Raw genomic sequence first — 23876 nt, 5'->3', positions numbered from 1 at the left:
GCTTTGTCATTTCTGCTTCAGTACGAATCGTTCCCCCAAATCATTTCCGTCACTTTGGTGTTTCTTCCTGGAGAATTCCTTATTAATGTCGTTCATATCAAAGTCCACAGTAAGTAGGTCAGCCCGGTCTGCTGTGAATTCTGCGAGTTAACTTTGTTAAATCAACATAATGAGGACACGTTTTTAAAGAATGTATCTGCAATGGCATCAAATATTTACACTGAACGCATTTATTTGGATTTCCTGCAGCATCCAAAACTAAAGCACACTTAATATTTGTGTGTTTACGTTCAACTCAAGCATTTTGGTTAAGGTCCAGGAAAGATCGTCATGATGTAATACAAGAAGGAAGCAAACCACGATTCTTCCATGATCATTATCATAGTGTTTTTGCAGCTTAAGCCCAGCAGCTCCCCTTAATGTGACCCCTCATGACAGCAGATCTATGGTGTCAGCAGGTCACTCATACAGCCAGTCACAGCCAGACAGCTGAATGTGGATCAGTGCCGTCCACCGTCCACCCTAAAAACTCCTTTAACTTCAGTGAGATTGAACTCCACAGCGATCTACACAGCAGCTACGTTTCCTGCAAATCAATTAGTCAAAACCACCGAGGAGAACATAAGCGTCATTTTTAGGAGACAGATTATAGAATTTAAGAGCTCGGCTGTGCAGCACACACCTGACACGACAAACAGACACCAGCGGTGTCACAATGTGCAGATGTTTGCAGCGAACGTGATAAAACTGCTGTTACACTGCAGAGATGAAGAGCGTCAGCGCTGGGAAAGAGACAGCGGTGAATTCTGATGAGCGGACTCACTCGGTTATGATGTGTGAATGCAAATAAAACTGGACTGAGGTGGTCTGACGTGCTTCGTACGACACCGCTGTGTGATGCCTTCATAAGCCTAAAGGATGTAAGGTGCCGGCTACGACCTGCGACCCCCCAAGTCCACCTGGAGACCCGTGTTCATGTCATTCTCCATCTCTGTCTCCTCTCTGCTGAAGATAAAATGAAATAAGAATAAATTCACATTAATATAATAATTCAGGAGAATTTCAAAGGCATCAGTTCTGAAGGATGAAACTGAATAAAGAATACTGATTGGTCATTTGCAGGTGTCATTCAGACTTTGTGGGTATTAATTAGTAATATGAATAATTATTATTATTCCCTTCTGATATTTACTAAACCTCCAGTGTCAAGAAAAGTTTCCAAGTGGACAAAAACACGGAGTTAAAAGAGATTTCCATGTGTCAGCAACAAATTCGAGCTGCTGAGTGATGAACTAAAGCAATTCCTCATTTCCAGGCTGAAACTCGACCGCGGATCCTCCGATCTGTTAACGAGCGTCAGGGCCATTAAGGCTGCTGAGCACACACTGGATGATATTATATCAACCTTAAAATCAAGTGAAGGAATGAATCAGTGCTCACATGGGATTTACAAGGTATACATGTGGTGGCAGCCGCCCGGCAGCAGTAGATGTATAACTGTGGCAGCTGCCCTGGAGGGCCACTGATAATACTCCATCTAACAGACCTCATTAAGGGACCCTTGTTTTTTACCTTCTCCATCTCACCCGAGATCTCCGCGGCCGTCACTTCTTTCATCAGAGGTGATGAAAAAGCAGCCATCTAATCATTTCTTTTTCCACGCGCCGTGTGCACGCGCGGCCGCAGATTATTAACGGTTTAATGGCTAACGAAGCCTGACAGGTGCTCCTCTCGCTGAGATTAAGGAGCGGTGGGTTAATGACGGTGTGGGTGAGATTGTCATAACTCACAATAAGGCCATTAAAGTGATATTACTGAGAAAGACTTCGGCTGATATGGGCTCAACTCTCCAACAAGGTGGCATTGGGCGGAGGGCTGCGGCCATTTTTCAAAGTTTTCTTTTTTTCTTTCTCGCCTGCAGCTCAGTGGAAATGGGCTTCAACTCAAGAGGAATCTCAGGAAGAAACAAGCGATGAGACAAAGGAAGCCGCTGGAAGCTCCACTCAGCCATAAAACACTGGTGTAAGGATGCAGAAAAACTGTCGTCAACAACAACAACAACAACAACAACAACAACAACATGTGCAGTGAAATATTTAGCTGGAGCTTCAGATTTCTGCTATTTAAACAATCTACCGCCTTAAAAAGTGGCTAAAATTTCCACTTAATTAACAGCATGAAAAGATGTGACAACAAAAACACCAACCGAGCATTTTATTCTCCTCTTCCTTCTGGACAAAGAAGAACACATTCCTCCACTCAGAGAAACACTCATCACCAGTTGAAGCTGCAGGACAACAATGAGGAAGAGGAGGCCCTGCCAGCCGGCTCTGCAGCTCACTACTCCCCTCTGCTGGTCAGCAGGGGCCGCTGCAGCGTTCAGGAGCCAGAGGAACAAAGGAAGGAGGTGAACAATAGAGCGACTGCAGAGAGCAGCAGCAGAGCCACAGAGCTGCTGACTTTATGAGCAGAAATTTGATTTACAGACGTCGGCTGTTATGTTTTATCCTCTTAAACTGCGGTTATTGTCGTGTAACATCACACATGGAGTGCCTCAAACATTTAAATCTGCAGGTCATATGTCTTTAATAACTTACCATAACTATAAACAAAATAAATAAAAAACAAAATAAAACAATAAAACAACTGTGGTCAAATTCCAAGTTTATCATTTAATATCAAATAATTATAAGGAATCAGTCAGAGATAACACGACAGTAGACTGCTGTACTTTATATCGACATAAAAACTAAGAAAATGATAAATAAATAAATAAATACACAGTCGATGTGATTCTTTTTAATTCTACTGTAAACTTTTCTATTTAATGTCTTGCATGTCATATATTTGGTTCGATGTGTAACAGTGGGGAATGTCAGGTTTTAAAAGCTTATGCACACCTGTATGAATATGATTGGACACTGTGCTCCATTAAGCTCTGCTCCATCATTCCATTAAAAAGTGCCAATGAGACAATTTAACTGCCTTTAAAAAACATTAAACTACATAATTTACTTATATTTACCGACACAATGACTTTCATGTTTAGTAAAGCTCATTACACACCAGTTAGCACAAAGCTTTTTAGCCTCTTTTAGCTCATTGTTTTGGATTTACAGCGGTTCAGGTTCAGTTCAGTGTTTCCAGCAGCTCTGATAAACCTGCCAAGCACCAGCCAGCAGACAGAGAGCTAGCATGGCTGGAGGAGAAAGTGGAACATTTCACAGCTGAAATGCCAGATCTTTGTTTCTGGAGTTGGTGGAGACCAAACTAGAGCTAAAAGGAGAGTGAATACTGAGGTGGACACAAACTGGTGGACATCACTCCTACTGATCGCTTCCGCCTTCGTGACTTTTGCTACGACCGTCAAGCTTTCCGTCCTCGCCTGGTGCTCATGCTAATGAGGCAGATTCAACCTCGACATTTGTGGGATTTTTGAAAGAGCGTGTTTTGATTTCAGACAGAGGAAAACAAAAGCAGACTTTCTAGCTAACGAGGAAATTCGTGAAATGACGGTCGCTGGCAGAATTCATCAGCAAGCTAGCTGACTGAGCAAATGTCCTATGACAAGTTTTTCATAGCAAAATCCTTTAAAATGGGTCTGAAAATATAAACTTAACAGCAGCATACGTACTGTCCTAAAAGAGGGCGGCTAATATATCTGGCAAAAGTATTGCTATCTCGTGGGACATTCATTGGCTGTGGCTATTCCAGTATAAAACTGCCCAAATCCAAAACAGAACACGACAAAGCTACTAACACTATTCTAAACTCTTATAGCATCCAGGACCAGCGGCCATGTGGAAATAAGACGCGGTGGATGTGCGAGTTGTAATAAAATGTAGATAGATAATGTTGATCTGTGTCTGCTGAATGTGTGGAAATGCATCCGTTTGCTAAAATATCAACCACTTTAGACGCATTTAAAAGAAGCCAGCGTGACAAAACGTGAGACAGAGAAGAACTCGATCAGCTGCACTGAACACTTATTTATGACCACTGGAGGACAAGACAAACTCAGCCTCATGACAAATATCATGCAACACATCACGTCACCTTCGCTCTTCATACGAGCCTCCTGTCTCAAGTTTTGAGGATTATTCCTCTTTACAGAGTCTGACAGGTGTACAGCAGAGACGCTGCAGAGGCGTCCTGTGCCGTGAATCTGTGTCACCGTGTACCTGCAGGGGTCAGAGCTGCCACTCGAGCCTCTGCACCCACACCTGAACAGCTTTCACCTGTATCGACCACACCCAGATCTCTGCTCGCTCCAGCAGCGAGCCCGAGGAGAAGCCCTCATCAGATTTCTGATCTGCACCGCGGGCTCAGGCACAGACTCATCACTGAGCAGATATATTCAGACAGTCATCTTTGCACTCTCGGCGGCTCACCTGGGAACACCTGAGCTTACTTTCCAGACCTCGGAAACGGCCTGTTTAAATCTGCTTCACTCTGGATATAAAGAAATATTAGCACACTGAAGGGTAAGATTTGTATTCTCATGCCTTAATGTCTCTGCTACATGTAAACACTCCTTCCTAATATGGCTTCCCTCCCCTATAGATCTCCCATTAGCAGATATCTTTCCTGTTTCTCACAGCTGTGTCTGTTATCATTAAGACTCATTGTCAGAGAAGCAATTTTCACACTAATTTCGCTGGGATGTGGGCTTGATGTAATAACACAGCATGAATGAGGAGATTGGCCACGTAGACTTTGTAGCCCGGTGTGTGTGTGTGTGTGTGTGTGTGTGTGTGTGTGTGTGTGTGTGTGTGTGTGTGTGTGTGTGTGTGTGTGTGTGCGCGCACGCGGATGAGAGATAGAAGGTCTCGGCTGATGAAAGAGGAAATGCTATAATTTATCTTCTTCTTTTATTACAGATTAAAATGGGCTGCTTCACATTCGTCAAACTGATGATGGTCTTGTTCAACTTGCTTATCTTTGTGAGTATGTTTCCGCTCTGATTGCATGCTCACATATGAGGGGGGGGGGGGGGGGGGGGGGGGGGGGTCCATTGATTGTGTGAATCTTTACAGGAAAAGTCACATAAATAAAAGGGCAAACAAACGATATCTTTAACACACTGCAGGGAAAATCATTTCATGTCGCCCTTGAATGCAAACAGAGACGTTACATAAACATCTCACATCGCTGAGCCAGAGGACCTGAACGATGCTCCTTTCTCCTCCACTTTCTCCCCACCGTAGCAATTTTCATCTCATTAACTTCAAAGGCTCTAATTTTGCCACCTACATCATCGGCTTAATGTTGATAACTAATGTGGTTTGTGAAATGGAGAGAAACTTTGGCATGGGTAAGCTGAATCTGCCCGCCGAGCCGAGCCCACCTGGGCTCCCGCTGTCACAGATGAAGCTCCCAGCACAAGTCATCATTTTCCTCACATTTCCCATTTCTGCCTGAGCGCCGCTGCTTGATAAATGCGGTGCGACAGCTCTAAAAGTCACAGCAGCTCACTGATTATGATGTCCCCCCTTTGAAATGTTAGCCAGCAGAGCAGAAGGAGGAAATGATTCTCCTCAGATCATAAAGACGACGCTTTAATGCGAAACATCTCAGCCGCTGCATTTTAAGTTTGGTGCCACAACTTTATCTCATCATCATCAGAGGGGTCATCCGCGGTGGCGATCTGCGTTTCGAGAACTTATCTTTGGAGGAACTAACCGGTGCTGTGTACAGGGGCCGCAGAACAAATCCATTTACGATCAATATTCTTCTGTGACTGTGACTCGACTCATAAACTACAAAACTTGATTCTTGTGCATCAACAATGTCGTGCTTTCTCTTCACTAAACAATATGTTTACTGCTGCGTTTGCCAGTTCAAAAAGACCCAAATGTAGGACACTCAAACAAAAAGCCGGCTTCAGTAACACAATATGACGCCAGTCGAAGAAAACAGGCAGTCAATAAAAACTGAGGGAGAAAAGAAGAAATACACGAAACTAAAGTAACAGGAGCAACAAACGCAGATGAGCTGACAAACACGAGAGGAAAACTGATGAAGGACAGGTGAAACCAATCAACTGTCACAAAGACAAAGAGACAAAGGTAAAGCAAAACACATGAGGAGAAACTCTGTCAACATAAAACAGGAAGTAACTGGACCAAAACCAAAAGCCATGACAAAAAAAGAAGTGATATTGAAGTAATATTTCCTCCTTTATTGTCATGGTCACAGCAAAGCCTTCAACAAACGGTGCGTCAAATGTTCTTTTAAACCCAAACACAGCCATAAATAATAAGCTCAGATGTGTTTATGTGTATTTTAACCAACAGATTATTAAAATTCAACCCCTGAGGACGAGCAAACGCCGAAACTCTCAACCACAGTTTCACCTCAGACCAGATAATTTACTCATGTCAATAGTGTCAGACAGACTCTCACAGAAAAAAGCTCATTTTACTGAAAGAAACAAGTTGAAATCTTTGGCTGTCAATCAAAAAGTGCCTTGGTGACCAAACAGGCTGCGTCCAAATTCAAGAAACTTTGGAATAAATTCTCACAAAGCGGCTGCTGCGACGACCCCACGCCTGCAAACGAACCAATCAGAACATGACGCGAAACGATGCCAAATGCAGTGATGAGCTACAGCTCTGCACGTCGCCGACCGCGTCCACACTCCCCTGCAGCCAAAGCTTGAATTACTATTTTTCCTGTTAATGCGGTGGAGATCCACCAGGCGTTCATCACAGAGGCTGCAACATGTGTGACGTGTGATGAACTACAGTCTATAGGTTCCTTTACAGACGGCTTTCCAAAAGTCAATATAACATTCAGATTTATTTCTCCACACCAGCTGAGGAAGCTGTGGTCTCTTACTGTCATCAAGAGTCTTAATTAACAGATGCAGTGTCCTGCGTCTCAATTCCATTAATAAATTATTTTCTGAACATCTGAAAAGGAAGCGGAGCCCATCAGAGTCGGGGTGGTAACAGAGGGGCTGAATCAGTTTATTTAAGCTGTGATTTTGGCTCCAGAGGACATCTTTCGTCTGTCGTGAGGCTTTGTTTCGCTGTTTTCTTGGAACAGATCTAAATGCATTTGAAAGAGTCTCCCTGAACGCCGCGTGTGAGCAGATCCTCGGTCGAGTGTCGGGACTTAATCAGATTGTCTGCTCGCGGTAATATGACCCATGAAGATGGGTTTTATACTCAGCTGACGTCTTTCTCATTCCAGCCCTTTCAAAGAGAACCAATTCCATTTCAATTGGGGAGGGATGGGCCCGTCCTCTTTTCTGCTCCTCTGTATCTTTCTATCTCCATTCACCTCCCCCTCTCTGGAGGCTGTGGCCTCCTATTCTGCAGCCTGTTATTCATTCGCTCTCTTCTAACCCTAATAGCTTATATTTCCCATCTCTGTAGATGGGACACTGCTTCTTCTTTCACCCCCTCTCTTTCAAAAACCTCATTCACTTCCTCTACTTTTGCCATGTGGATGTTCAACTGACATCCACCTGCATATGGCACACCATTAAAGGGATTAGCCATCTTAAAAAAGAAAAAAAAAGACAGCGTGCCAGCTATAATTATACCTGGTGAAGGATGATGATGGCACATACGGAGTTAGAGGGGGAATATGCTTGTCGTATCACATTTAGCTAACAGAGCAATGATGGCACCGAACAGATCGAAGAGAGAGGCCTCGGAGTGAGAGGTGGGGAGAGGCAGACAGAATGAAGAAGAGTAAAAAATAGATAGGAAGAGCGAGGCAGGGGTACAAAAGGTAGAGACGGAGAGGGAGAGATGATTCCCAGAAGGGAGGCGTCAGCGTCTGACAGGAGATGTGGAGTGTCGGGGCCTGATGCGGAGCAGAGGGGCCCCTGACTACAGCGAGTCTGATGGAGCCTGACAGACAATATCAGGTTTCAAACGTGCTTTCTGCAGAGGAGGAAAGAAGAAATCACTCAGTGCGAGCGCAGGGAGGAACGCACCGAGGGGACGGAGGAGGATAAAAGGGTGGAAGAGGAGAGGAAGAGGAGGTCGGAGGTGGAGATGAGGAGGAAGGCAGAGAGATAATGACCGTGGGATGCACTGATTTCCAGCCTGTAATGGGAAGCATGTGACACAGTTGTGATTTTGTTTGCTCTCAACAGGTTTTACAGGTTTTCAGTTAACAGATTTCCATGAAGGCGTCGCAGCGTCCTCTGATGCCTTCACGGGCAGATTATGGCAATTCTCAAACAGAGGCCTTCATCACTCCAAACTGCACTGCAGCCTAGTTTTAAAAGGGTTTATATTAGAGACAGGTCTGTAGTTCTGTTTTTTAAATTAACATTAGTTTTCAATGTGTTATTTATTTAAATGAGTCCATGTTTTTTATCTGCTTCCATCTCAGTTTTAATGCAAACAGAACAATAATATCCAATAATGTTGGCCGCATTATATTTCAATTCAACATAGATCCAAAGAAACGGTTTCAGATGGATCTGGAGAATGATGCTCAGTAACTCAAGTCTGACAGACTGCACGTGAAACACGATGAGACCAAAACAAGCCTCAGAGCTCACAGTGATTGTTTACTTTTGCATCTGAGGAGACACATTACGATTATTGGTCTCTCATAGTTCTGATCTGGGCTGAGCTGTACATGAGGCCTGTACTGCCAAGCGGGATTTGGGGTTAGCGATGTAGCTTCAGGTTTAGCTGTGGAGCAGGTTCAACAGATCAATCAGCTCTCTTGGAAAATGGCACCATCATTCATAGAGGGTCTCTTTGGTGGGTAAACCATTTGGCTTTCCCTGATGATGTTTCATATGAGACATGTAGCTTTGTATCGTCCTACAGCTGAGACCAATCAAAGCATTAAAGCCTCGTACTTGTAATATATCAAAGTAAACCTGCTTACTGCTTTGAATTCTATTTTTAGATTTATTTTTTATTTGCTCTCATTTGGCACCACCACGCTTCCAGCTGAACGAATGAGGCTAAAATGGTCATACGCACCATAAGGACACATCAAAGCAACACATTAATTTAATGGAATACACAAATGTAATTACGGCCAGATGCACTCCCGAATGCTCGAGCAGTGACGTTCTGAGCCTGAATGTCCGCGTTCACTCAGTCAGAGATTCCTTGACAGCTGTCCTTCCTGCATTTGGCAGCTGCGGTTGTGACGCTTTTAATCTGATTATGTGTTTAACTTATAGCTTGATCTCCATTTGTGCAATATGTCGCACTGCTGCCAGTCGACTTGTCCATGTTTGTGATTGGTCAGATGCTGCAAACACCAATTAGGCTCGATTAGGAAAACCTGAGGCGACGTACTGAGCTGATTACCACTGTCATGTGACTGCATAGCATGACTGCAGCTGGTAAAGATAACAATAACAAAACGGTATTCTGTGTTTGTTGAACTTTCTTCGTATTACCATCACCTAGTCTGTACCAGTCTGGGTCAGTTAGTGTTGACGATGAGGAGATGTTTGTGGTCTGCTCCAATTTCAACTCATCATTCTCATTAAGGTTTGATTTAGTCATCATGGTTAACTTTACACCTGGAATCAGAACCACCAACAATGAAAATACAGTAGAGTCACAGCTCCGCCGAACAACTGAATCATTTCAGTGAGCGTGAAACTACAGAGTTAGCATAGAAGTTTCAGTGTTAATTATTTGCAGAGCTGAAACAAGAAGCATGTCTGTGTCTTTAGAGAAGAGGAAACATCTCCCCCCATGCAATAATCCCACAGTCCACTTGTGTACACCCCAAGGCCGGCTCGATCCACTGGCACAAGATGATCACTGAATGCATTCTATCCATTGTGCCTGTCTGACATGAGTAGGGAGCTAAAGGCAGTCATGGAAAAGGGCAGGCATTTCATTTAGAAAGGTAAAAAGAGGCTGAGGTGTTGATCGGCCTCAATGCACAATGGGAAGCCCGAGGCGGCACCTCCTGCCATCTCACAAAAGGAAGCCTCCTCTCTGAATGGAGGGAATGATATTGAGGTGTCATGGTGTCACGGAGAGGTAATACTAAGAGAGGGTTAGTGATGTAAGATGGCCTCTCATTTCCAGAGCCTATTATCCCCTAAAGAGCTGCTGACCCCACCTGAATGACCGGCAGGCAAACAAATGATTGGCGCTTAACACGCCGTTGTTAAGTGTGGATTACATCCTCAGTAAATCTACCTGGTCAATGTCGCTCTTTCATCATTGGTGGGGATTTGTGCAGCGCCTGCACGCCCTTGCACAGAATGTGTGTTGATCGTGTTTTCCTCGATCCTCCTGCAGCTGGGCGGCCTGACCCTGCTGGCCATGGGGATCTGGGTGAGCGTGGACGGGAGCTCCTTCCTCCAGCTGCTGGGGCCGTTCTCCAGCCAGGCCATGCAGTTCGTCAACGTTGGCTTCTTCTGCATCGCCATCGGGGCCGTGCTGGTGCTGCTGGGGCTCCTTGGCTGCTGCGGGGCCCACAAGGAGAGCAAGTGTCTGCTGCTCACGGTAGGTGTAACAGCCCGTCGTTTGGAAAGTGTCAGCACTCACGCAGAGAGTGCGCCAAATGATGCGACGCTCGCCATCTTCAAAGGAAAACAACAGTTCAAGCAGACAGAAAACAATTCTGTCGTGAACGTGAACAGATGAGGAAAAATGGGAGTGAAGGGAACCAACAGGTATGACTGGATGTTCATTCATAGATGGAACAATAAAACAGTTCTGTCAGTTTGAGTGGTCACACAGACAAACTCCACACAAAAATAAGACGTGAGCTGCAGTCTCACAGCAGCAGGCAGCTGTTTCCATCAAGGACGCCCTGACGAACTGACACAACCTGCCCGGCACTAAACAGCAGACACACACAGTGAGAGACTAGCTGGTGAAGAAAGTGGAACATCTAGTCGATAAAGAGCCCGATATTTCCCTCAGGAGGTGGTGGAGATCTGACTAGAGCCACATGGAGAGCAGACATTGAACTCATCATCAGCTCGACTCTGATGGGGTGATGATGTCGCTCTGTGTCTGCTGAGGTTTGTGCTCAATGGACGATTTCTCAAGGTGTCTCCTAGTAAGACTCGAGATGGTCAAACTAAATCGGAAAACCAACGATGCTGTGAAGCCAGAAGGGAGTCATTTCAGTCATCTCCTCCCGTGTTGTAAAAAGAGTTCAGCCGCTGACAATGTCGAACACCACAAATGATCATGTACGGCTTCATGAGGTGCTTTTACATCCAGCTTCTCCACATTCAGTATCTCACCCATCGATGCATTTCCACCCGGCTCATCAGCGGCTCAGCTAATATCCACATCTGCTCCTCCTGCCTCATCCATACAGGCAACGCCACCAACCCCCGAACAGTGTACATTATCATGCTCATTACCGACAGGGCTAACTACCTCTCAGTTCACTGCAGTGAGTCTAATGAGGAGCACAGGCGGCACATTTCCCCCGCAGAGCCCCCATCATGTCCACATCTCCCATTGAGATGAATGATGACGGTGCAGCGGATCCTGCCACTGACAGGACGCGGCTCATGTTTGGCTCTCGTGAGAAACAGCCGAAACGGACTGAATAAAAAGGGGACGAGCTGATAGAGAGGACCATTCAGGCTCAGTGTCTCCTCATTGTCCCTCTGTGTTATCAACAGTCTGTGACTGTTGAGTACAACAATGGGTGGATGGATATTCAGACGTGTTGCTCTTACGACTCTCACAATCAGCTTTTCAGACTCTGATGTTCAGTTATTTAACATTTACTTTGTGCTCTGCACTCGTAGGTCCAATTAAATCCAAAACAAAAAGCCAATCTTTGGTCTTCAGATCTTAATCAGAGCAAACGTTGACAGAGCACGTCTGTACCGTTTCATGCAAATATCAGTGCATAAGGAACAGGTGTGCTCCCAAAGTCCAGGTAAACAGGAAACTCCAAAGATTCCAAACATAAGCAGACATGCAGATACGTCACAGATGTGGTTTAGAGTCACTTTTCAAGTAAGACCGTCAAACTTTTGCTGATTCCAGCTTCTCAGACGTGATGATTTTCTGCTTTTATCTCTCTCTGATAATACTGTGGACTGAACTGGGGTTTGGACTGTTGATCAAATAAAACAAGACGTCTGAAGATGTCTGGGACAGACGTCTTGTGCTGCTTTGACTTTTTATGGACAAAACAAAAAGAGAACAATCTTCAGATCAAACATAAATGAAAATGAGCATTAGCTTCAGCCCTGATGTGATCATGACTGATGGAAATGATGCTCAACGTTCAGAAAATAAAGCTCAAACTGTGATAAACCTGAATATTTGTCATCTTGTCTGAAGACTTCATTGGGCTGCAATTAATTTCTTGTCCATTGATTCTTCTGCTGATTACTGTCTCTACTAAGTGATGAATTGTTTTGTTCATATATGTCAGAAAATGGTGAAAAATGCCTGTGATAACTTCCCACAGTGATATATTCAAACAACCAACAATCCCCAAATACTCAGTTTACTTTTGGTTCTGATCTTCATATTTAAGAAGCTTCAATCAGCAAATGTTCAGCGTTTCTGCCTGATAGATGATCAAAAGCTGATCATCAAAGTAGCTGCAGATTAATTTTTCTGTTGAGGCTTATTCATTAATCAGCTGTAGACTTTTTCAGGTGAAAGTTTTCCGTCATTAAAGCGTCTCCTCTTCGTCCCTCCCTGCAGTTCTTCTCCATCATCCTCATCATATTCATCGCTGAAGTGGCAGCTGGAGTCGTGGCTCTGGCCTACTCTTCATTTGTAAGTTCCCCACTTCACCTCTTCCTCTTTCTTTTCATCCACTGCCTCATCGCACCCCCTCCCTTCTCCTCCTCCTCTTCACTCCCTTTCCTTTGTCTCTTAATGCTCCTCGTCCCTCCTCGTCTTTCACCGTCGCCCTCTCACCTCCTCGTCCCACTCTCTGGATTTTATCTCCATGTAAATTCTCCATTATAGCCGCGGCCATCATTGAATTACTGGCTTTATGTCCGCCTCACTACATTCGGCTACTTAATGACTCCGGGATAGCCCCGGGCCGTGTGCGCTGTCTCTAACTTTGAGCAATTTATTATTCTGGAATATTGAAGCTAAAGCATTTTATATGCAAAACAGCCTATTTACATATGTGTCCCCCTCTCCCACATGCACACACATGCTCCATTTCCATTTAGTGCCACCTATAATAATTACGATGATTTCAAACGAGCTGGGAGGTTAGAGAAGACTGGAATCCTTATCAAGAACACAGAAAGTGGACTTTTTTATGCAATCAGAGGATGTAGCAGAGGAGCGGCAGAGGTAATCTCATCCACGTCCATCTGCAGGGAGGAGCTGATGAACACAGGAGTGGACTCTGTCTGGGAATTTGATTTCTCTGGACTGGTATTGTTGGTAAACCAGTTTGAGCAGCAACAATCTTACTGTCCCAAATCTGCCGTGGGAGCACGAGTTCAAGGTTCAGCCTGATTTTCTAGAAGCTCTTCAAAGATACAGAAACAACCTCACAGAAAGTGGATTTCTATTAGAGACGGGTTAATATTTTCAGATTTTTAGGAAAGTGAGCTTTTTAGGACTCAGCTAGACGCAAAAGATGTTTTTTTGGTTCGCAGTGTACAGATCTTTATCGAATGGTTTCTGGTCCAGTCTGATCCTCAGTGTATCTACTCTCACACAAAGACGCTGAGTGAGTGAGTGAGTGTGTGTGTGTGTGTGTGTGTGTGTGTGTGTGTGTGTGTGTGTGTGTACGTGTGTGCACGTGTCCTTGGGGGCTGAGTTGGTAGTGCTGCTGCTGCTGTTCAGGCAGTTTTGTTGGGATAAATCTGCCCCATCTCTCGCCTGTCATCTAAGAAAGCCGAGCCAGCCAAGGCGAGCGATGTAAACATCATCATGTGAGAGGTGAGCGGCCAGCACGCCGCTGCAGAGAGAGGCGTGGGCTATTGTCTAAAGCTCAATGAAATGCAAGACATAACTCCTAGATTTGTCTTCCTTAAGGAGATCGTAGATATGGTTTAGAGTCAATTTAACGCTCTGTTTGTTAGCTTTAGCATCATCTGTTCATTACAAACACAAAGGACATCGTCCACTCCATCACGGATATGAGTGTGTGAGAGCAGCTGTCCATCTCCTGCTTTTGATAAGAGTCAGTAAACACAATGGCATCAGAATAATGAATATGGACAATATACATCTAATATGCATATATATAACCGCCTGTGTCCGTGCAGTAAGTAGGAGACAGAGGCGTGCACAATGAGAGGAGACAATAAATAAAGCGTAGATCTATTCCGTCCTACTTATCTGCAGCATAAATCTGCCTTTTGGCCACCGGCCTTCGCAGCTCGTCTCACCAAAGAGCCAATAACCTTCAGGTGGTCGGAATAACTGAGATTTAATAAGCAATCCCAGCAGGCATTATGAGAGGCCGCCAGTGGTCATGGTTGTTCTTCCTCCGCCAAGTGATTCGGAAGTGACCAGGGTGGAGATTTATCACCAGGGCTGATGTGGACTTGGCGGCGGATGAATGAAATAGATGTGATGTGACATTTAATGAATCACAGCGACCTCCGTGTACAGTAAAGGAATGTACCCTCAAACGTAATCCAATACAGATTTCTGCTGGCTTTAATATTTCATCAGGAAGAGCTCAAATTAATAATGATCCTGTGTGTGTGTGTGGAGTTTTCTACATGCTCATGATTAACTTTTTGTGCGTTACAGCTGCACCAACCAGCACAACCAACAACGGAAAATGTGTATCAGCCATGACGGACCCACAGAGATTTATATAGCTTCCCTCAGCGCTACGGGCAATTTTACCATCTTTCAGCTCATTGTTTTGGTTTTGCAGGCAGCAGCTTTAAAGCTCAGATAAAAGCCACTGTGCACGATCTATCCAGCACCAAACACCGTCAAACACAGCGGGCACGATCAGTGACGAGCAAGCGAACATAAAGGAGCATTTAGCAGCGAAAGAGCCAGACGGCTTTCTCAGGGGTGGGTGGAGGTCAAAGCCCAAAGAGGAGCAAATATTCAACTTGAATTCATCAGGTGGACACAAACACCGCTGACCTTCTGTATGAAAACATCCTCCATCAGCTGCTCACAGTTAAAGATTTCTAACCCAGGTCACAGATACAGTACGATCAAAGACTGTAGACGGTCGACATGACACAAATGAAAAACTACATTATTTGCTATGTTATTTGCATTATTATTTTTTTATTTATTATTATTTGCAACACACACACACTGAGCAGGAGATGCTTTTTCATGCAGATGGTCAGAAGGTCTTTGAGGATTGTGACAGATTATCAGGGAGTTTTCATCTGCTGCTTTGGTCATAAATTGTGTTTCTGATGTTTCCTCTGAGTAGTCTTCTCTCTGTCACATCGTATTGAGCGAACAAACAGGTGGAGGTTAAAGCGCCTTATGACTGACGCCAGCGAGCTTTGCCTTCTCGCAAGCCGATGCTCAGCTGAACGTAATCAGGGTTTCATTTATTGCTATTCCTCTTAAGCACAATAACCAATTAGCAGCCGGCGAGCCGCTGCAGTAAACCATATTGATAATTATTTCAAATACAGCAATACGCTGTAAAGCAGCGAGAGGTCGATACCACATGAAGCTGAAGATTTTTATCACGCGTGTAGAAGGTGTTCACTGCTGTATTGATAGATGTGTTATCGCCTCCTGCCTCACTGTGCTGTGTTACTGCAGGCTTTGTCCTGCCTCTGTGTGTGCGTGTGTTTGTAGGAGGCCATTTCAGTGTGTAAGCATGCGAGTGTGTGTTTAACGGGATGTGGTGAGGCGCGGGGCCGAGTGACAGTGATGAATTAGCTGGCTGGTAATAACCCTCTCTGATCTCAGCCGCTCTCCCTGCTTCTTGGGGGGCACTTTTAATTGTGGCGTGTATCCCAGCATCCCCTCGGGCATCTCGCACGCCTGCCCCCTTCACTGTACACACACACACACACCCCAGAGGAACAACACACACTTTCAGACACACGTGGCCACATGCACATACAGTCAACCACACACTCTCCCTCCTCATCAAATGGGTCTTTGTGTGACTGTACGCGACGGGATTATTAATCAAACCAGAAAAAACAGACTGAGGAGGTGGAGGCGGGAGGTGGAGGCGGGCTAACCTACGTGTTTGTGAGGGAATTCTCTCACAACAAAAGACTCTCCACCTGCCTGAAATACAACCTGCCTTTTTGCACTTTGGATAAACACAAACAGCAGACAAAACGTGTCCTGACCAAAGCCATCAGGAGCATCAATATATATGTAAATGCCGCCCCCGACACCCCCCCCCCCCATCCCCGTCTCCGTCTGCGACCATAAAAAGGAGAAGAAGAATGGAGAATAATGGCTCGGTCAAGTTTTGATTTATTTTCATTTTTCCCGGTGCCAGGTCAGGGCTGTTTATTTCCCAAGTGCTTTGTGTGAGAGGAGATTTATTTAATTTCTGATGAATAGGTGACTCCAGGAGAATTACCTTCCCTGCCTCTGAAATCAGCTGCACTGTTTGATTTTCATGGGCTTTCAGAGTGCGGCGTGTGTGCACTTAAGTGTGTGTGTGTGTGTGAATCTGACAGTAAAGGCTCTGCAGTGCAGTCATGTGTTTCTAAATCAGGAGTGTATTTGCATGGACAGACCTCTCGTCCACACTGTGGACTCCTAAAGACAGAGACGGTGTGACGGCGTGTTGGGCTGGTTTTACCTGTGAGGGAGCCACGCTGGTGTTCTGGAATGGGAGCACATTTTGGAAAATTCACACTTTTTTGGAAACTGGGGAAACTTTTGGTTGGTAAGTGAGGACATTTTGAACGAGTGAAGGCGTTTTTTTGGAAAGTCACTTCATTCTTTCATACATTCTAAAAAGTGGGGACAAGTTCGGCCAAGAGACCCTGAACAATGAGGAAAATTTGGGATTTTTTTTTTGGCAAATGAGGACAAATTTGGCAAGTAAAGACATTTTGGAAAATAAGGATATTTCTGGGCAGAGAGAACACAGACGTGAGGACTTTTAGGTGATGAAGGGGATGAAGACTTGGTTTTAGGGCAAAAGTTCAGATGAAGGTTATTGGTAATACATACTGTTAATGTAAGCCCTTTTGTGTGTGTGTGTGTGTGTGTGTGTGTGTGTGTGTTCCTCAGGCTGAGGGGATCCTCCGAGCGTGGGCGACCCCTGCTCTACAGAAGGATTACGGCAGTGATCCTGTGGTCACTAAGATCTGGAACAGCACCATGACAGAGGTGCAGCGTCTCTGCACTTTGTCCCACCGTTTCCTGTTTGTTTGTTTGTTTGTTTGTTTGTTTCTACTTTCACGGGTTTTGTCTTCGCTCTGACCTACAAACTGTATGTATCCTGTTTCAAATGTACTTTGCGCCTTCTTGCAGCCATTGTTTTCACTTCCTCTCTACAATAATCAAATTGATGAATATTGAAGATGATCCCTCGCAGTCAAACTTACGTTATTTTACATTATTTAAACGAACGTCATGTTTCTGCGCATGCTGCATCAATGAGCCATGTTTTCAACAAAATCGCTGCATCCACGCTCCACACCACAAATACTGCAGCACAATCAGTGCAGTGTTGTCAGTAATGAAAGAAATAAAGAGGAAATTATACAACATGTGCAGCAACAAACACTGCTGCCAGGAGATGATTTAAAATTTACAAACAGCAGTGAAAAATATTGGTTTACGTTGCATCATGTGAACATCATACGCATATATGCATGCACGTGTGAAGAATATAAACTGAAATAATTAATATTTTACAGCAGCTTTTAACACAGTTGATAGTGTAATTTAATGGTTCATATTCTAAATGAAAGATGGAGTTAATGGTTTTGGTATTCCAGCATTCCTCTTCAGTCTGCATGCTGGCACGTCTACGTTAGCGTGAGCACGGTCAGTATGTACACGTGTAGAATTACTGTAGCATCTAAAGGACGATGCAGAGTTTAAGTTACTGGACGCGCTGTGACGGCGCTCTGCTGTGTCCTTCACGGAACACACAAGCTGCCTGTGGCTTCAGCTCAAAGCTAAAATTCCTGAATTGAAATCAAACAAAAGCCGTAACTCAGCTCAGCTCTACTCACCGAGCGTGACATCCGTCAGCCTTCGTCCGTCAGCTCACCTGCACAAAACAGCTCCAGTCAAGGTAGCTCAAGGAGCCTCCATCCATTAACTCAGGCGCTGAAAAGGAACTTTTCTTGTCATTAGCGAGGGGTTAACAATATGTTTACTCTAACAAGAGTCTCAGGCAGCGTCAGACCTTGTGTCATTGACTCAGGCCAAGCAGATAATTTTGGATTCAAGTGAATTGAATTTAGTTTATCGCGTTAAAAGCCTCTAAAAGTTATAAAAGTCAAAGCAAGACAGTGGCCCAGAAACAGTGTCACGGTAACTTCAGACTTTTCAATGGCTGAATGCTTCCTATACGGACACGACCTGTGAATGCAACGCATACTGATCTGTTCTCAAAGCACAAGAATACAGAGCAACAGCTGAACTGGCAGCATGAACTCACCAACGAAGCAGCGAGGAAGAGGTCTACCTGTGTGTGGGGATGGACTATTGTATTATCCAAAAACCACATCAACGTGCACAAAACACTCAAGAGTTTTCCTGCTGCGTGATGGTGACGATGTGTTTTCTGCCCTCATCCAGCTGAAGTGCTGCGGTTTCACCAACTTCACAGACTTTGTGGGCTCTGAGTTTGAGAAGGAGAACGGAGGCAGGCTGCCGCCCAGCTGCTGCTGGACCAACAGCGCCCCCTGTACGGCGGCCGAGGCGGAGCGCAGTGCAGTGCAGGTGAGATGGACAAACACACTGTGTCCACTGACAGCTGTTTCCTGAAGTGTCTCTGAGTCCATGTGTTCATCTCCTTCATCCATCATGTGTTCACAAAGTGGTGAACCTCTCTCCATCCTCTATGAACGACTGAGCCTTTCATACCCAATCATGATCCTCTCACCTGTGACCAATCAGCCTGTTTACCTGTGGAATGTTCCAAACAGGTGTTTTTGGAGCGTTCCACATCTTTCAGTCTGTGAAACGTGTTGCTGCTTCAGATTCACAATGAGCAGATTTTTACAGAAATCAATGAAGCTGATGAGCTCAAACATTAAATGTACTGACTTTGTGCTGATTTCAGTCGAGCTGATGTCAAAAAGGATCAACAAGTCGTCACATTGTCGCTGCATTAGACACCTTGTTGACACCTAGTTTTACCCACATGTAAATAATAAACTGGCAGCTGAGTGTCCCTCTAATTCTAAGTCATTTATTCAGGCACTAAGAGTTTGCAGCCAATCAAGAGGCTCTGAGCGAATGTGCTTGAGCTGAACAGGGCATTGAGCTAAATGCTAATATTAGCATGGCAGCAAACATCTGCAACACCTGAGCACAGCAGGTCAAAAAGGAAAGTTCCACAAATGATTGGACGCCTGGTTCTGAAGCTATCTGAGCATCGGACATGCAGGTCTGGTGTTTTGCCCCCCCAGTGTTTACCGTGTTCATCGTTTCAGTTTAGCGCATTAGCATGCTAACATTTGCTAATGAGAGGAGCCACCAGGCTTGTAAGTTGTCCTGAACACACGGCACTTTTGAAAAAAACGGAAAAAAGATAAAGCACTAACTGAAAGCAGAGCTAATTTGATTTGAGTGTCATTTTATGCAGGTATTAGGTATAAATATTAAATAAAGTACTGGATAAATGGAAATTCTGACCTGATAAAAGGAACATGAATGTCTCATGAGCGCCTTACCTTACGTTTATATTCTATGATAGTGAAAGTGCTGTTGTGTGATTCATGTTGGTTAGTCAAGGCTTCATTATACTTGGCTTTCCTCCTCAGGGCTGTTTTGAACATATCCTGCAGAACCTCAAAGAGCACGCCAACGTCGTGGGAGGCATCGCGGCAGGAATCGGAGTCTTGGAGGTAAATCTTAGAGCTTAAACAGCCCGGGTCAACAAACTTATCTCATCTTATGATTCAGTCTGGTTTTGGTAAAAATAACGTCTTGTTTCCTCAGATCGCTGCCATGATCGTGTCCATGTACCTGTACTGCCACCTGGACAACAGAGTGAGCTGAGAGTCCTTCAGGGAAGACATGTCAGAAATCACTGGACAGACGGATCACGTGTGGACTCGTGTTTCATCAGAATTATTTAACACATTGTCATTTAGGATATTTTCTTCTCTTTCTGGTTCCCTCCTTTTCCAGGGAGACGCCTTTACTACAAAGTCACGCTGAGATAAAAAGAATCTGGTGATTGTATTTGATATTTAGTGAAAAGGTTTAAAAGCACCTGCAGTGTAAATATTTCACGTTTGCCAATAAAAATCTATCAGACATTATCCGCTGAGTGCTGCCTGCTCTGGCTGATCTTTCCTTTCACTGCTCTTTTATGGATCTTCAGACTATTCAGATTTGAAAACTGATCAAATGACTGTTTGTCATGAAAGGTGTCGCTGGTAGCTCCGAACACATGACGCTTATCACCAACCGAAGAAAGTGGAGCTTTAGCAGCTGACATCAGGAGCTGGTGGAGACCAAATTAGAGCTAAAAGGACATTATCTAACACACACAAATACACGATAAAAAGCTGCAAAACAATCCAAAATGACCACAACGAAACACAAAACTACCACAGGGAGGCTGAAGCGAGCCGAAGAAATAGACAGAATGACAACAAAGTTTAATTTAGTTTCAACACTAACCAGACTACTGCCCAGTTTTACTTAAAGACACGTATTCAAAGCCTGTTTTCTTTACAAGACGACAAAACAAAGAGAGTTCAGCACATCCTTTGTCCTGTGTGCTATTCATTCATGTCCATGTCCTGCCCTTGAAGACTGCACGAATCGTGACACAAAGCTGAGCAAACGTTGACCAATGAAAGGCCTGTCAACAGAGAGGAGGCGGGCCGTTCTAAGCACTGCAGCGGGGTTTCTATCGCTCCTGAAGCACTGCTTCATTCACAGATGGTCGACCAGCAAAGAGGCGCTTTGTTCAGCCGTTTGTGAGGGCGGCGTAGCAATAAAGCTCATTCAAAGTGCATATTTGAGAGAGAGGAACAGAACGGCAGGAAGAGGAAGACACCAACAGGAAGAGGAAAGAGGAAAAAATCCAAAGGGGGTGGAAGTACAACATGAAGACCGATGCTTCCGAGGACATGTTGTGTGGTCATGAAGTAGTCAAAGGTTTCTTTTTTACAACAAGTTTGCATTAACATTCACACACACTCGCCTTGGACGTGCAGACCGAGGAGGCCGGGGATCGAACGAGTGGACGACCACAATAATAACATAACAACTGCATGTGTGTCATATGACGGAGAGGGGGTGTGTAAGTGTAGGTGTGTGTGTGTGTGTGTGTGTGTGTGTGTGTGTGTGGGTGTGTATGAAGGGAAAGATAATAATAACCATAAAAAAAAGACATAAAAATGCAGCAATAATGTGAGCTGAGTCCCACTAATGTGAAACATCTGCATGTGCACACAATCACCTTTCTGTTTTAGCTCATTTAACTTTATATTTCCCCACTATTGTCCTTTTTTCTGTGTTTAATCACACAATAACACAAAAGAAGCTTTGCTGTATTATATATTCTGCTGTGGTCATACGCTCATGTGTGCCGCGGCAGCGAGGCCGGGCGAGTACGCTCGCTCCTCCATCCAATTATAAGAGTGCGAGGTATTTAGAGTTAAATCCGTCATCATCTCATTGCTGCTGAGCTCCATGTTTAACAATAACCCCCAGCTGTCTCACACACACACGCACACACACACACAAAATCAATATTCCATCTACATCTCAGCCATCAGCCTCTGAGCTCGGCTCATCAGAATGCTCAATAGGTCAAAAATGACATTTAAAAGGCGGCTCACACACACACACACACACACACACACACACGAACCAGCAACTTCTGACTGACAGGCATAAATGACCGGGTTTGGAGCTGGCAATGATGGACGTGTGTGTGTGTGTGTGTGTGTGTGTGTGTGTGTGTGTGCAGACAATCTAACAAATGCCCAATATGAAAAACAAGCTACATGACCATCATTTAGTCATAACACACACACACACACACACACACACACACACACACACACACACACAGACTGGCTGTTATTTCACATTCAGTCAGAAAATCCATCTTAATTAGAGCTGACGCTAACGTTTCCAGCAGACAGTTTCATAAACACGGACACACATGACGGCCTTCATGGACACTGCGCTGAGGAGACGGAGGAAGGACGGACGGTGTTCATCCACTTTGAGCCGTTTCCAGTCAGATTAATTCCTGTTTGTCACCTTTGGTCCACTGGTTCTCTCAGGAACGATGACGTCGTACCATGCTAATCGCTAACACGTCCACACAACAGCGACCAGAAACATGAGCAGTCATGTGATTGGTCAGGTTGAAGCAGGAAGTGAGGCGGTACACTCTGACTGACGTCACCAGCAGACCGTCTGGGGCACATTTCTGAGTTTAGCTCACATGTTGGTTTGTTTACAACCCGTCTGATCGTGATTCTTGACCTGCAGCAAAGTCAAAGTGCAGTGTCGTCATCAAAAACTAAATATAAAACCCCAATTTTTTCCACTTGTCAGACTTACTTTCAAGGAGATTCATTTTTGTGAGTGAATTATTATTTGCCGTACACAAATATTACCCGTAGACCTGCAGCAGGCTTACAAACGACTCCAGTCTATTACAAAATACTCTGATAACTAAACACGGACATCAGTGCAGCAGCAGAGGCAAACTGCAACCTGCTGTAAGGAGTCTCACTCTTCCTCTCTGTGCTCATGTCTGCTGCTCGATTTCTGTGAAGCTCTTCATCACGCTGCTCTTCGGTTCTACAGAAAGTTTCTTCCTGTCTGGAAAATGCTCACGTTTGTAACCCCACACTCCCACACGGTAGCAGACTTCCTGGTCTAAATCTGTAATTTGATAACCAGGATGACATCACTATGACATCATCAGGGTTATGACCTCAGGTGTGACAGTTCGTCCAGAGTCACAGAGGACATCGTTCACATTTCAGCTACTCTCACATGCTGAGAAGAAGCAGCGTGTCGCTCCGTAAAGTCTCAAACCTGAATTATATTAAACTTCCTTCAAAGCTCATATTAAATTGGTAAATGAAAACCCGAAACAGCAAAAGAATAAGATGGCGGCTGGATATCTGTTGGACGTCTGCGTGGGAAGACCTCAAACAGTTTGACAGTTTTGAAAATGTTTTAGCTGCTCAGTATTCAGAGACGCCAAAGACGAGTTTCTGAACTCTTGATTAGCCAAAACCACCTGAAACAGCTCGTCCTGGGCGCTGGGGGGTCTGTTGCATGTGGTCAGAGAATATACTGATCATCAAATAATACGTCAGACAGCAGTAAAAACTGACATGATGTCGGCTTTGATTCCGGAACCAGCTTCAATCTGCAGACTTTCACATCGTGGTGAAAGCAAGGGACTCAAATATCAGCTTTTATATCGATTCAAGATGTTTTTCGCCCCGGAGCCAAAGCTTTTCTGCTTTATTACATCACAGGTTATGAGAGTGAGAGCTGGAAGGGCAGGAAGCCACGTTTGTCCTTGGTAGACCGCAGCGGCTGCGGAAACCCACCGAGCACCGAGGATTTGCATACATTTCCCTCGCCGCGTACGCTTCCTCTCACCGTTGCTTTGCTTGCAGCCCTCTTGGGAAATCTGCAGGCAGCACAAGGCTACACGAGCACAAAAATCTGAGCTAAGAATAACAAGCGCTCCAAGTTTGTCCATGAATAATATGCACCAATAATAAATCCTTCTGTATGAATTATTTCAGCATCATACAGCAGGCTGAGGCCTCAAAATGAAAGAAAGGAGCAACACAAGGAATC

At 44.7% G+C, this 23876-nt stretch overlaps 1 protein-coding gene across 1 annotated transcript; it reads left to right on the top strand.

Moving 5' to 3' along the window:
• The first annotated feature begins 4356 nt into the window (after positions 1-4356).
• Positions 4357-20226, top strand: tspan1 (tetraspanin 1). Its single transcript, XM_076727016.1, has 8 exons — positions 4357-4484; positions 4881-4943; positions 10254-10460; positions 12648-12722; positions 17124-17222; positions 18648-18791; positions 19838-19921; positions 20016-20226. Exons 2-8 carry the CDS (start codon positions 4887-4889, stop codon positions 20073-20075), a joined length of 726 nt encoding a protein of 241 aa, XP_076583131.1. The 5' UTR covers positions 4357-4484; positions 4881-4886; the 3' UTR covers positions 20076-20226.
• The last annotated feature ends 3650 nt before the right edge of the window (positions 20227-23876 follow it).

Source organism: Chaetodon auriga, chromosome 3 (assembly GCF_051107435.1).
Source record: "Chaetodon auriga isolate fChaAug3 chromosome 3, fChaAug3.hap1, whole genome shotgun sequence".
In the NCBI taxonomy this organism is placed as follows: Eukaryota; Metazoa; Chordata; class Actinopteri; order Chaetodontiformes; family Chaetodontidae; genus Chaetodon; species Chaetodon auriga.
The sequence above is the reverse complement of the archived record's forward strand: the minus strand, read 5'-3'. Positions and strand labels throughout refer to the sequence as shown.

What these genes read in the sequence shown, in the direction of transcription:
- tspan1 (XM_076727016.1), top strand. Translation starts at nt 4,887, where the DNA reads ATGGGCTGCTTCACATTCGTCAAACTGATGATGGTCTTGTTCAACTTG. An exon ending in CTCTGGCCTACTCTTCATTT is followed by an intron (nt 12,723 to 17,123) that starts GTAAGTTCCCCA and finishes TGTGTTCCTCAG; the next exon opens with GCTGAGGGGATCCTCCGAGC. An exon ending in GGAACAGCACCATGACAGAG is followed by an intron (nt 17,223 to 18,647) that starts GTGCAGCGTCTC and finishes GCCCTCATCCAG; the next exon opens with CTGAAGTGCTGCGGTTTCAC.